This window comes from Perognathus longimembris, chromosome 9, assembly GCF_023159225.1.
Source record: "Perognathus longimembris pacificus isolate PPM17 chromosome 9, ASM2315922v1, whole genome shotgun sequence".
Taxonomy (NCBI): domain Eukaryota; kingdom Metazoa; phylum Chordata; class Mammalia; order Rodentia; family Heteromyidae; genus Perognathus; species Perognathus longimembris.
The window spans coordinates 59194788-59209080 of NC_063169.1; the positions used below are offsets into that span (position 1 = coordinate 59194788).

General features: G+C 40.0%; 1 protein-coding gene across 11 annotated transcripts in view; it reads left to right on the plus strand.

Annotated features, from left to right (window-relative positions):
- Positions 1-14293, plus strand: part of Utrn (utrophin) — a 431942-nt gene that overhangs the window by 306457 nt on the left and 111192 nt on the right. For all 11 annotated transcript variants that reach the window (XM_048354234.1, XM_048354228.1, XM_048354231.1 and 8 more), the window contains one exon: positions 13498-13627. In XM_048354234.1, coding sequence (XP_048210191.1) covers positions 13498-13627 — 130 coding nt within the window. The remainder of the gene's footprint in view (positions 1-13497; positions 13628-14293) is intronic.

The following is a 14293-nucleotide window of genomic DNA, read 5'->3' on the forward strand; positions in this document are numbered from 1 at the left end:
GCTTGTTTTTCATTGTTGGCTGAGCCCTGGCCTGTGGTCGGTACTCACTCCTTTCCTTTACTGGTTCTATCCGATCCTTGAACTGTCTTGGCTATCTCTACTGGATTCCCAGGAGGCTGCATGGCTTTGATTTCCTTCTGTGTCACTTGCACACCATTCTCCCTTTCTGGTCTCTTCTCGGCTAGGTTACTTAAAATTGGGATGTAGTAAGAGAAGAGGCTGTCAGCTCCTTTGTAATCTGTGGGGGTGCTTAGCTGTAGAATGGGTTTTTCCATGTCATCTCTATTTGAGAGTTGAAGAGACAATTTTCCTGCTTAATATGGTTAAACGAAACTCCTGGACTAGCCCCACACACTTGATCTGCTCAGCCTTCCTGTTTCACTTGATAGCAATTCTATGTTCATTTTTTAATAATAATTAATAATTAAAAAATAATCCCCTTCAGACCTGTGTCTCCTTAGTGTGTTAGAAAATCTTGTGGGTTCATGCTCTGTGCAGAGTGTAGACTCGGCATGGGTCACCTTTGGCCCCTTTTCTGTCTCTGCTGTTCTCACCTCTGCCGCCAGAGAGTTCTATTAAAATAAATGGAGCTCTGTGGAGAATCCTGTGGGCGTCATAGTAACCGCACAGTTCCCAGATCAGCCTGCAAGGCGCCCTGTGAGCGCCCTTCCTCCCACCCACACCTTGCTCATCTTGGCTCCAGCTGTTTTCTCTTGTGCACTGGCTTCAGCCGTCCTGTTCTCTTGCTGTGCTTTCCATCACAAGTGCCTTGCTGTATCTCCTGTCTAGAATGCTCTTTCCTGGTGTCCTCCTGGTTAACGCTTTCACTGCCTTCCCTGCTTTCTCTCTGGCACCTGCTCCCCAAACTGCACTTGCCTTGCCTCAGTTCCTCGCATGCCCTGTTCCACGTCTTTCTTCACCCTTAGCCCTTGTCACCAACGTAACTACTCATTTCTATTCTACTCTCTGGGCTGGGCATGCGGAGCAGAGTGAAGTGTACCTGAGGGACACACAACTTTGGTAGGAATGGTGGTTCTTTCTCTTTATCTCTCAGTAATCCATTTTTATTTATTCCTACTCTAAACAAAGTCTTGAAAATATGTCTACTCTGATAGTTGAAATATTTTATTTCAAAACACTGTTATACAAAAGAAATACATACATTTTTATTTCTCAATTGAAAATGAAAATAAAGAGAAATTGTAAATGAATTTAAAATATTCCAGCTAATTTCTTCAAAAGATAGTGAGCTCTTTATTAGCCTTATTTATTTATTTATTTATTTATTTATTTATTTATTTATTTATTTATTTATTTATTTATGGTTCCAGGCCTGGTACTGAGGGTGTACATCCTGTTCCTAAGCTGCTTTTGTGCTCAAGGCTAGTACTCTACCACTTGAGCCATAGTTCCACTTCCAAACTTTTAGTGGTTTTTAGAGAGGAGAGTTTTATAGCCTTTCCTTTCTGGGCTGGCTTTGAACTGTGATCCTCAGATTTCAGTCTTCTGAGTAGCTAAGATTACAGGTGTGAGCCATCAGCATCTAGCTAGGAATTCTTATGGAGTATTAATTTTAATTATGAGAATGATGCATCACAGATGTTTGTAAAACAGAGAACACAATGCAGCCATCCTTTCACTAAGGCAACACAATGGCTTCTGTAACATGTCTCCTTTTCGGCATGTTTGCTTTTCTCAGGGGTTGGTGGGATGGTAGGGGCGTCAGTTTTATCCTGTCTTTTTCACATTTAGATTATGCCAGGCATAGTTCCCCACATGGCTGTGTGGTAATGACCACAGCCATTTTTCAAGTTTATATAATGGTCCCAAGTGTGGCCCAACTATAGTGAACCTAAATATTTTCCAGGTGTTAGATATTTAAATTGCTCTCATAGCACTCAAAATCATGATTCTGTAATCATAACGATTTATGTCTGTAGCGTTTTCTTCATCATTTGCTTAGGCTTGTGAAATTTTTGTTTCACACAATGACATGGTAATGATTCTTGGAAAATTGACAACCTACTTTTCCAAATGATGAAAGCAATTTTCTACCCCCAGCAATGCATGAAAATACAGTGTTACCACCCCCATCTCTCACCTGTGACTTTTCACCTTTGTCCCCTTTATTGGATAACTCTGTGTGGTTAGCATTGAAAACTCATGGCAGTATAGAAATTTATAGAGTATTTGGGATGTCAGATACTTGATTCAAACTCTCTCTCCTTTAAAAGGGAAGGAGGAGAATCAGTTGGATGTGTTTGGGTTGTGTGTACCAAGGGTACAGAGAAAAGTGCTTATGGCTTATTGGCCTATCAGTTGAAGAAATTCACTATTTATATCAAATTTGTGCACATAATGTGATCTGCTTGAACATTTTTACTTCCACGGAACTTTGTATTGCTGATCTGTTTGGGAACAACATAGTTTACAAAGACAAAGATATAAATGTAAAAGCAGAGATATAAACCTTTGCTTCCTAACCATCTAAAGTGTTGTGTGTTTCACAATAGTTTCTACTTTTGGAGAACCACTTACTTTCATTTCTCCATAAATAAGTAACCTATCCCTTAGAAGAGTTAAATTAAGTAACTTCCATTTTTCCTGCTACTGGAGGGTTGGCAGATGATTCAGCTTCCATTTGCTGCAACAAAATACTTAAGGTAATCAGGTAATACTTAAGGTAATACTTAAGGAAGAGAAGGCTGGGTGGTGGTGGTTCACACCAGTAACCCTAGCTACTCAGGAGGCTGAGATCTGAGACTGGAGGTTCAAAGCCACCTCAGGCAGGAAAGTCTGTGAGACTCTTATCTCCAGTTAATTGCCAGAAAAACAGAAGTAGCACTGTAGCTCAAGTTGTAGAGACCTAGCTAGCCTTGAGCTGAAGAGCTCGGAGACGGCACCTAGGCCCACAGTTCAAGCCCCACGACTGACCAAAAAAGGGAGAGAAATGTACATTGCCTTATATTTCAGAGGTTTCAGCCCATAACTGGCTGGCTCCGCTGTTTTTAGATGTGTGGCGCGGCAGCCTTCTGGTGGACAATGTGCAGTGGAGCAAAGCTGCTCATCTTGTGATGGCTGGAAAGCAATGAGGCAGTCACTGGAGGGGCCAGGGTCCCAGGTTTTTGTCTAAGCACACATCCCCCAATGACCTAACTCTCTCTCCAGGCCCTACCTCCCAGTAGTAACCACGCCTTTAGCCTAAGTCCCTTTAGGGTCACTTTTTTGAATTATATCAACAAGTTAACAGTAAATAGGGATTTTGGAAAGGTGTTCAGTCTTGGGTAAGAGCTGAGAATGGCTTTAGGTTACCATAGTCTTTTTTTTTTTTAATTTTTTTTTTTGGCCAGTCCTGGACCTTGGACTCAGGGCCTGAGCACTGTCCCTGGCTTCTTCCCGCTCAAGGCTAGCACTCCGCCACTTGAGCCACAGCGCCGCTTCTGGCCGTTTTCTGTATATGTGGTGCTGGGGAATCGAACCTAGGGCCTCGTGTATCCGAGGCAGGCACTCTTGCCACTAGGCTATATCCCCAGCTCACCATAGTCTTAATAGTAATGTTTACTCCACAGCATTGAATAATTTCAACAGGTTCCCTTTGGCTATCTCATCTGTAAAGTTAATGGAAAGAAAGCTATTATTAACATGCACAAAGTTGAGGAATAATTCCAGGGTCTCATGGTCAATGTCCACTTGGTATAAATGGGACCATAGCACAAGGCTTTTCACTACAAATCTTTGTCTGATTGTATTATACCACAAAGCAGTATTCTTAACATTTCATCCAGTCTTATGAAAAGCTTCATTGAGTTTCCTGTTTGCTCTGGGGTACAGATGTTAGCCTGAGGGGAGAACTTAATGTAGTTCAGAGATCATGTCTGCAAAGCGAGCATGGCCTGCAGGTGGGGTGGATGCTTCAATCACTCAAGCTTTATTGGAGCCAGTGGAGGGAATGCTGAGGTTCATTCTGACAGTGTGGGTAGCATCCTAGCGGGGGTCAGGAAGGGTAGCTCCATGGATTTCTTGGACTCTCACCAGTGATGATTGATGAGATTGCAGACACAATGCCATCATGAGAAAGCACCCTTTTTCTAGGAAGGGCTGTATGGAAGAGCCTTTCTTCTGTTGCTGCTCCATTGTTCCACGTGCCCCTTCCTATAGACCTCGTTGTACAAACTGATCCCAGTTTTCCTTCCTCAGTTCTCTAACTAAAGCTACTACTTAGATTCTGCATTTTCTTTTCATTTTTTTCTTTCATCATTCAAAAGATGAACGCTGAAATCTAGTGAGCAACAGCCACCCATTGAAGCAAAAGCTTTTTGTGTTACGAAGGCCGTAAGTTATTCTTATGGATATTGCCTTGACATGTTTTAGGAACAGGACAAAAGGCTTGGAAGCTATGAATTCATGTGTTAGAGGATGAAACTGGAGAGAAGGGAGGGTCTGGGTCTTGGTAGGAAGTCTAGAATTTATGCTGCATGCCCACCATTGGTGGGCATAAAGCAGAGAGACAGGATCTGATTTATATACCATTTTAATATCAGAATCTAGAAAATGTTCAGAAAAGTGCATCCTAGCAGACAATGGAGCTTGATAATGATTTGGATGAAGGCTTTAGGATGAGGTGAGGAAAGTAGAGTTGCTATTTAGGAACAAGGAATAATACCCGGGATTGAGTCCACTTTGGAGATTTATATTATTCCTCTCCTATCAGTCTAGTGTGATAGTCTGCTAGTTTAGGTCATAGGGGATAGGAGGGGATGGCAGAGGTTTCTCTCTCCTTTATCCCCCCTGTGTCTGTTTTCTTGTGGGAAGAGCTGCAGGATCATGTCTGTGTCCTTGCTGCCAGGAATAACATATCCTTGCTGTTTGTTTGGCAGCGTCTCAGCCATTACACTGAGCTGATGCTGTCCCTGATGAAATGAAGAGCAGTGGCTGGACTTGTGGAGGCTGTTGCTTCCCAGAGCCAGGCCTGTCCCTTCAGCTTACCTCCTGATCCCTTAATCCCCTCTCCACCCCTCCTAAGTTATAGCATGTGGACAGAAGTGTTCCCAGACCATTAGAGGATACTTAACACTCTCTGTAGGCATTTAAAGTTATTCTGCTGCCCGGGACTCAGAGGATCACCAGTGGCTACCGAAATAGAACTCTGAGTTTGAAAGAGCCAGGGAGGAAGGGAGGAGATGTTGGGTTTTTGACTATTCTGGTGACAGTGAAAACTAGGACTCCAATAGCAAAATTACCATATTTATATTCAGGTTTTCATTGGCCTGACATTACAGGGCTTCGTTCACTTGAAAAGAACACCCAGAAGGCGTGTAACAGGTGTGAACAAGAGACTAGACTGCTTTATCTTGAACTGCGTATCTCCTAACTGCCTTCAATCTAATTCCATGTCCTTTGTGGGAACATAGTTCACCTGAGAAGTTCACATGCTGTGAGAAGGTTGGCTTTGCTTCCTGCTCTGTGTACTATAGCTGGATGTCTTAGGTCCTCCTTGTCCTCATTTGTGCCTCTCTCAGAGACTGGCACTTACCACATTGCCAGTCTCCTCTTTTTTCCTCTTTCTAGACACCTAGGTTTTCTTACTGAATGGCATAATAGTTATTGATTATAATGATCGTCTCCCTCTATGCCTAGCATATTTCTGTACATATCGTATGAGTTTGTATGTGTTTTCAACATTTTATTTTGGTGGAGGTCTTTGCTGGAAAATCTCTCATTTGCCCTAAAGTCCCTTGAGATGGAGTTATGAACTTTTTTGTCCATGGGATAATTATTGGACTCTCCACTGATTATTTTAACTCTGGGATTATATCCCCTCCTGTGAAACACCTCAACACATACAGGTTGTAACATACAGTTTGCATTCTCATGTTTGGAATTATCTGCTCCCCTCCATCTTGTAACAGTGAAGCTTGTCTGCTGCTTGCAGGTCAAAATCTACGACTCTTTTTCCCTTTATCCTGTGTAAGAGTTATAGTCATGAATCATTCCTTTCATTCTCTAGCCCTTACACCAAATGACATCTATCTCATGCAGTATATATCTCTATTCTCTTGACTCTGTGCTGGTTCATGCTCTGCATCTAGTCATAAAACATGACAGTGATGAGGAGATACTAGAGCTTTACTGTTGAAGATGACAACTTTTTGGCCCTTTAGATAAAAATTTAAATCACTTACAATTAAATAAAATTTCACTCTCAGTTTCTCAGTTGTCCTAGATTAGTGCCAAGTGACAAATAACCACACATAATGAGTGGTTCCTTATTGAACAGCAAAGTAATTAATATTTCTTCATTGCTGTCATTCTAGACAGAACTATTCTAGACCCTATGCCTCAGTGAGATTATGAAGTTCTCACTTTTCCCTTTGGGAAGATCTAGCACTATGCTTTGAAGAAGTTCAAGCTGTACCACTGGGAATTAGAGACCACATAGAGAGAAATTGAGGCACCCCAGCAAATAGAGAGCAACGCCTCCATCGAATTGCAGGTGACTATGGCCTGCAGGTGTGTCCCAAATGGACCAGCAGAACCAACCAAATTGGCATCCACAGAATAATGAAAAAAAAAAACACCCATCATTTTAACTCGCCAAGTTTTAGATGAATTTGATGTACAATAATGATACACCTTTTAATTTTAACAACTCACCATGGTTTTTAAATAATACCTTATCGAGTTCTTGACTAGGGCATGGATAAACCAGAGTGGTAGAGTGAACACAGATATTGCTCATGATCACATCGTTCTCTTTATCTAGGAAGAAAAAAAGGTATTTGCTCTAATAAAATAAATACCAACAGTAGATCAAAATACTTAGCACATATTAGCTGATATCTGGTAGAAGAAAACTACACTGGAGAGTTATTGCCAGTAATGTAGTTATTTAGGTGCCAGTCCATGGGGCTTCAACTCAGGGCCTGCATCTTCTCCCTTAGCTTTCTTCGCTCCAGACTATCACTCTACCACTTAAAACACAGATCTTGCTTTTTTTTTTGGTGGTTAATTTGAGATGAGAGTCTCGTGGACTCTCCTGCCCCAGCTAGCTATAAGCTACATTCCTCATACACCAGGCTTCTGAGTAGCTAGGATTATAGGCATCCGCCATTGGTGCAAGGCTAAGAACCCACAATTGAGTGGAGAGGTCAGATGCATGGTCACAGTATTTTAGGACAAGCTGAGTGGGCATAACTTCCCCTATAACCAAGTGTACTCAGCATAAGAGATGAACTACTATTTTAGGAAAGTGTGAAGAATGAGAGATGGAAAAAAAAGACACAAATAACCTGGGGATTTTTTTTTATAATGTAAAGAATGTAATTACAAGTTTATTATTATCAATATTGTTGGGCTGGGGTTATGGCCTAGTGGCAAGAGAGCTTGCCTCGTATACATGAGGCCCTGGGTTCAATTCCCCAGCACCACATATATAGAAAAAAAATGGCCAGAAGTGGCGCTGTGGCTCAAGTGGCAGAGTGCTAGCCTTGAGCAAAAAGAAGCCAGGGACAGTGCTCAGGCCATGAGTCCAAGGCCCAGGACTGGCAAAAAAAGAAAAAAAATATATATATATAGTTGAATACTTGAAATTATATTATCAAATATTATTTGATATTGACATATCAGAACATTTCACTCCTTTAAATCATATAGTTCAGTGGGTTTTAAAATACTAACAGAATTGTGTAACTATCTAGTTTTAAAACATTTTTATTAACACCTCCCGCTCCCCAAGTAAATTCCCAAACTCATCTCCATCCTGTCCTAAACCCCCAGCCCTAAGCCACCGTATAGCTACTTTCTGTCTCTACACACTTGTCTGGTTTGAACAGGCCATGGCAAAAGAGCCATACAATATTTCTGCTATCCCTGAGTGTGTTAAGATTTGTCCATGTCCTAGCATATATAAACATTTCATTTATCTTCATGGTTGAGATTCCACTGTGCAAGCATATCTCAGTTGGTTTATCCCTTGACCTGCCGATGGATGTTAGTCTCTTCATAGAACACGACTATGAACATTCATGTGCGTATTTTTATGTGGACATATGTTTTCAGTTCTAGGCTGTATGTACCTGAGTGGAATTGCTGGGGCCTGGATTGACTGTATTTGATGGCTGGAGGAGCAGTCAACCTCTTTGCCAATGTGACTGTGCCACTTTAGCCCCTCACAAATGGGCAGAGGGGTCCAGTTTCCTTCACGTCCTCATCCCCATTGTCTAGCTATAGACTTATTTTCAAATGAAAATAAGAAAGTCACTAAAAAAGAGAGGTTCCAATTAGATCCCGTGTACACACTTAGGATGGCCCGAACATAAGTCACGTGATATTAGAACTTATAATGAATGCCAGTTTGTAGCTTTGTGTAAAATATAACTCATTGGCATCTAATTACTTTCTCATTAATGATCACCAGGTGGTTGGAACGCAGGTTTTCTTTCATGTCTAATTGAGAGGTAAAGGGTAGTGAAATGGCTTTGTGTGTAATGCTTTTAAAAGTTCAGTCCATTACTGACATGCAATTAAATATAATTGAAATAGGACATATTGAATAACGAAATTAAATTTGCAAACTAGAGTAGGCACATAGATTAAATGTGGGCTATTCTTTAGTAGACAAGGTAGAGTTGGCGGTAGAGCCAGAGTCCCCGGCACTTGTGTGGGGGTGGTTGCCCTCCGCCCATGTTTGCCCGTACTTCTTTGCAATTGCATTATCCAAAGGGCTCAGGAGACATTCCCCAGCAAGCATCCTGTGCAAAGGATTTTTTTTAAATAAAGTGTCAGATTTGAATATGGTTAGGAAGAAAATGAGTTCTGTGGGGCTTCCTCAGATTCAGATTTGCTTTTGTTTAACCCAAGAGACCTGAAGGTGCTACTAGTCATATCATAGAAAAAAATGTAAATTTGGTCGTCAATCCCTGACCGAATTGTCCAGCTCTTCAGTGCTTCTTGTCATTAATTATTGGTGAAACGTCAGATGCACAAGCCCATAGGTCCTACAGTCCTATGGTCTTTCTGGTCCAGTCTCTGCCCCCATCTTGAGACTCAGAAGCCGCCACTTGCAGGTGTTAGAATATGTACCCTGAGTTTTCACACAGTGGTCTCCCCTCCTTTTCCTGCTACTTTTGATATTGGCTAGTTGAGGAATTCTTCCTGTATAAAGGGAAAGGGGGAGGAAGGAGGGGGGTATGAGGGACAAGGTAACAAACAGTACAAGAAATGTATCCAATGCCTAATGTATGAAACTGTAACCTCTCTGTACATCAGTTTAATAATAAAAATTTGAAGAAAAAAAAGACTTAATTTAGGTACCATGTCCACAGGAAGTTCTTCAAGGTTGAACTGGGTGCTTTGTTTACTTCAGAGAAAGTCCCTGGAGCTTTCATTCTATCTGAGAAAAGCAGAGATCAAACAAGACATAGGTTTGCATATTTACCTTGCACAGTAGATGGGGTAGGACTGGGAAATACATAGGTAAGCATGTAGTTAGGAAATGTAGGGGGTAGAACAGATGAAATGTTTCAGTAAAGTGATCTAGAAGGCTTTTGAGGGGAAGAAGGAATTTGTGCTGAGGATATCTTCAGCAAACATCTAGCTAAAGGAATCCCTCTGTTGTGATAACCTTTGTATTGTGCCATAAGAATTCCAATCACTGGAGAAGCTCAAATAGCCTCATTTAACATTTCCACTTGGATTTCTGAAATTACTTATGAGAAATCTCCCCTTTGCTCTCTTCCCTCCTGCAGTACACAGTTTGGGGACTGTTAGCAGCCCAGAACACCCACTCCAGGATTTGAGATGTTTAAGTTTCAGTGGTTGCGGTCACCATTCTCCCTCATAAGATCTGAATTCATCCGTGCAATCCATGTCCCTTAAGCATCTTTCGTTTCCAAAGAACCAGCGCCGTATACTCTTCTTTCCTAGACTCTTGCCTTTTGTTTACATCCTAATCATTACCTGTGAATGTCTTCTGCTTCCTCTTTGGGGCTTAGTCTTTAAATGCTGTGGGCAGATTCTTTCCCAGTCAGATGAACCCCTGTGAAGATGGAGCCTTCTGGTGTCTTCCCCCTTCTCTTTGGCAGCCTGCTTTGGAACGGGTACTTCTTGCATGGATAGAGTGTCAGCACATCAGTACAAGAGCCTTCAGTTCTCTCACATTTTCTCCGTAGATTCTAGGTTCATTAGGATCAGATTTTTTTTCTTATTTATTGTCAAAGTGATGTACAGAGAGATTACAGTTTCATACGTTAGGCATTGGATACATTTCTTGTACTGTTTGTTACCTCCTTCCTCATTCCCCCTCCCCCTTTCCCTCTCCTCCCATGAGATGTTCAGTTGGTTTACACCAAACAGTTTTGCAAGTATTGCTTTTGGAATCGTTTGTCTTTTTATCCTGTGTTTCTCAATTTTAGTATTCCCTTTCACTTTCCTAGTTCTAATACCAGTATATACAGTTTCCAATGTACTCAGATAATATACAGTGATAGTGCAGGTACAACCACAGGAAGGGGATACAAGAGGATCATCAACAATAGAAGCTACAGTTTCACATGGAATGTGGAAAGTAATTACAACAGTGATAAAGCAGTCGTTTCCATAACATGGAGTTCATTTCACTTAGCATTATCTTATGCATTCATAGGGGCATAGCTATTAGGCTCTTGTGATCCTCTGCTGTGACTAGCCTAAACCTGTGCTAATTATTCCCTATAAGGGAAACCATAGAGTCCATGTTTCTTTGGGTCTGGCTTACTTTTAACCACTGTGGCCATCCTTAGTGGGCATTTACTCTGCCATTTATGCCAGGCCTCCACATCTCTTTGCTCTGGTTATCGTGTTCAGGACTGCTTGGACTGCAATCCTGTTTATAACTCTCTCTGTAGCTAGGATGGCAGGTTCCCAGCTGGCTTGGAACTGAAATACTCCCCAGTCTTCTTCTCTTAAGTAACTTTTGAGTTTGGGTGTTTTTGTTTGTTTGTTTTAATGCCTGCACTGGGGCTTGAACTAAGTGAACTGAGGGCTTCACTCATTGGCTTTTTCACTCAAGGCTGTGTTCTACCACCTGAGCCACACCTCTTCTTCCAGAGTCTCATGGACTTTTCTGCCTTAGATGAGTTTCAAACCTTAAACCTCCATGTCTCAGCCTCCTGAGTAGCTATTATTATAGGCATGAACCACAATCTCCCAACTTGTTTTTTTTTTTTTTGCCAGTCCTGGGGCTTGAACTCAGAGCCTGAGCACTGTTCCTGGCTTCTTTTTGCTCAAGGCTAGCACTCTACCTCTTGAGCCACAGTGCCACAATCAGCTTTTTCTATATATGTGGTGTTGCGGAATTGAACCCAGGGCTTCATGTATATGAGGCAAGCGCTTTACCATGAGGCCATATTCCCAGGCCACCCAACTTGTCTTTTATTTTGTTTTATTTGGAAGCAACATCACATTTTATATTGCCATTTTATGTTTCTAGGTCATTTTGCAAGTAAATACTAGTGCTATTTTATTTCTCTAGAACTTCTTACTTGAACACAATAATCTCAGTTAAATGAATTATCTCAAGACCTGTAAGTGTGTGTGTGTGTGTGTGTGTGTGTGTGTGTGTGTGTGTGTGTGGTATGTGTACACATTTTTTTTTCTGGATTAGAGGCATTTTCTCATTTCTTTTCTTTCTTTTTTGTTTCCATATACCAGAAATCTTAAATGTATAATAATAATCTTTTTAAATTTCTTGGATTGTCACAGTTCAGCACTTCTTCCTCGGATGCATTTCTTCAGTAGATGTGATGGAGACTCCATCTCTTTTTTCTCCCAACATGGCTGTTTATTGCTCCTCAATGATATTGGGCTTGGGGAACTTATTAACTTGCTCATAAAACTGTGGTATTATAAGTGCTTGGAAAGACTTATCAGTGTGTCTACAGATTATAGGGAAATTTTATTTTATCTTAAATCTTTATATATTTTCACTGGATTACAGATTGTTTTTAAATTTTTGTATCAAGGTAATAATTGTACATAGCTTATAAGTCATATACTGTTCATAATACTTTCCTTTTCTTGCCATCTCTTCTCATTCTCTAGCACCAAGGCCATCTTGTTTAGCTTTCTTAGTATTTTTGTTTTTTTTTAGCATTTAGCTCCATATCTTTATATAATTAAACCTTGTGGTAATCTACAGTCTTTTTATTTTATTTTACTTTTTATTGATTGTGCCAGATGAGGATTTAGCTTGAAAGTAACCTGCCATCCTAACAGTTGTGTCAAGCACTGTTGAAAAAAGTAATTATGTTCAGAAGGAAAGATCTTATTGATTCTAAAATTCTGTAAAACAGTATTGGAGGGGGGCGGGATAAAACTCGAGTTTTCATAGTGAATTGCTAGGCACTTGTGGTAAAACAAAATATTAGAGTCAGAAGGCATGGATATGAGTAATTTTAAAAGATAACAATACCAACCCTTTTTATTTAGCTACACCATTAAAATAAAACATGAGAAATTGTCATTTATTTCCATCTTGTGGTTAGTCTTTGATCAAGTCTTGCTGTTCTGAAACCCCAGGCAGTTAGTCTTAATCACCAAACCTTTTATAGGAACTGGGGTGAAAGTTTAGTCCTACTTAAAAGAACAAATGTGCTAAAGACAAGCTGTTCTAAGGATCAGAGATTTGCATGAAAAACCGCACCAGGGAAAAACAGTAATTGCCTCAGCATGAGAGATGGAACATATTTCAAGATAATTGGAGACTTTCTTTTATGTGTTCATTTTGGTTTAGTTTTGATTTTATGTACTTTAATTTGTTTCTGTGTCTTAATTTTTTTTCTTAATCTATTCTAAAGAAAGTAAAACAGTCCTGAGGTTCTCATTACTGTTTGGGAAATTACCTCCTTTAGTGCCACTGGATACTATATATATATATATATATATATTTTTTTTTTTTTGGTCAGTCTTACAGGAAAAAACATATAGTATGGTGAGACAGGCTATTGTATTTTTGTAATCTGACAGTGGAATCCCTGAAAATTAATTTTATATAAGCTCATACATACGGGGACAATTTCCATTAGGGAATATCTTGAACCAGTCTTCTTTCTATCCCTCCCTCCCTCCCTCCCTCCCTCCCTCCCTCCCTCCCTCCCTCCCTCCCTCCCTCCCTCCCTCCCTCCTTCCCTCCCTCCCTCCCTCCCTCCCTCCCTCCCATCCCTCCCTCTCTTCTTCCCTTCCTCTCTTCTTCCCGTCCTCCCTCTCTCCTTCTTTCCTACCTTCCTGCTCTCCTTCGTTCCTTCCTTTTTCCTTTGTATATTTGTTTTGTAGGAATTATCCTTTTACATTTATTCATCTTTCTTATTATTCACATTTGTAAAACTGACATTCACCTAACTTAAATGTTGGTTCTTAACCATTCCTTGGACAGACACGATCACATCTGCTGTAATTGGAGATGTTCCGATATTTGCTGAACACATGAGCTTACAAATGTACCTTTTGCTTCTTTTTGCAAAGGCCCTGAGACGAGAGTTAAAGGAAAAAGAATATTCTATCCTGAATGCTGTAGACCAAGCTCGAGTCTTCCTGGCCGATCAGCCAATTGAGGCTCCTGAAGAACCAAGAAGGAATATCCAATCAAAAACAGGTGAGATTGGTTTCTTTCAGACATCATATTAAAAAAGAAGAAACACATATTTAGAGAAGAACACATATTTAGAAACACATTTAGAAAAGAAGAACACATATTTAGAGAACACTATCAACAACAAAAAATCAAGTGGGAAATAACTTATAGTTCAAGATCTAATATTTAAATCTTTTCTTCTAAGAAAAATGGTCATAAATTTAATAAATATATAAATTCTTAAATGAAGAAGAATATTTCACTATACTTGAAAAATCTCTATTTTAAGAGACAAATTTAGGTGCAGAAAAGTTGGATGTCTAAAAGGCTTATCTTTACATTATATGACTTTAATGAATAAATTCATTGTGAATGAATATCATAGTGGGCCCTTTGGGTACAACAAATATATGCTAATAAAAATAAGGAGTAGAGAAATGTATGTCATCACTACAAATATGATTTGTCTGTGAAGTAAAAATGTGTTCCTTGTATTAAAACAAGTTTCTTGATAACTAATTGCAAGAGAAGAAAGTTCTTAAAAATATAATAGCAAATACACAAAATATTTGTATGTCTAAAATAAGTTTTTTTCAGACATATGTCAGCATGAGACAGTAAAGTACCTTTCTTCTATCAACAGGCAACAACATTTAATTTAAAAACAACAACAACCTATAACATCTA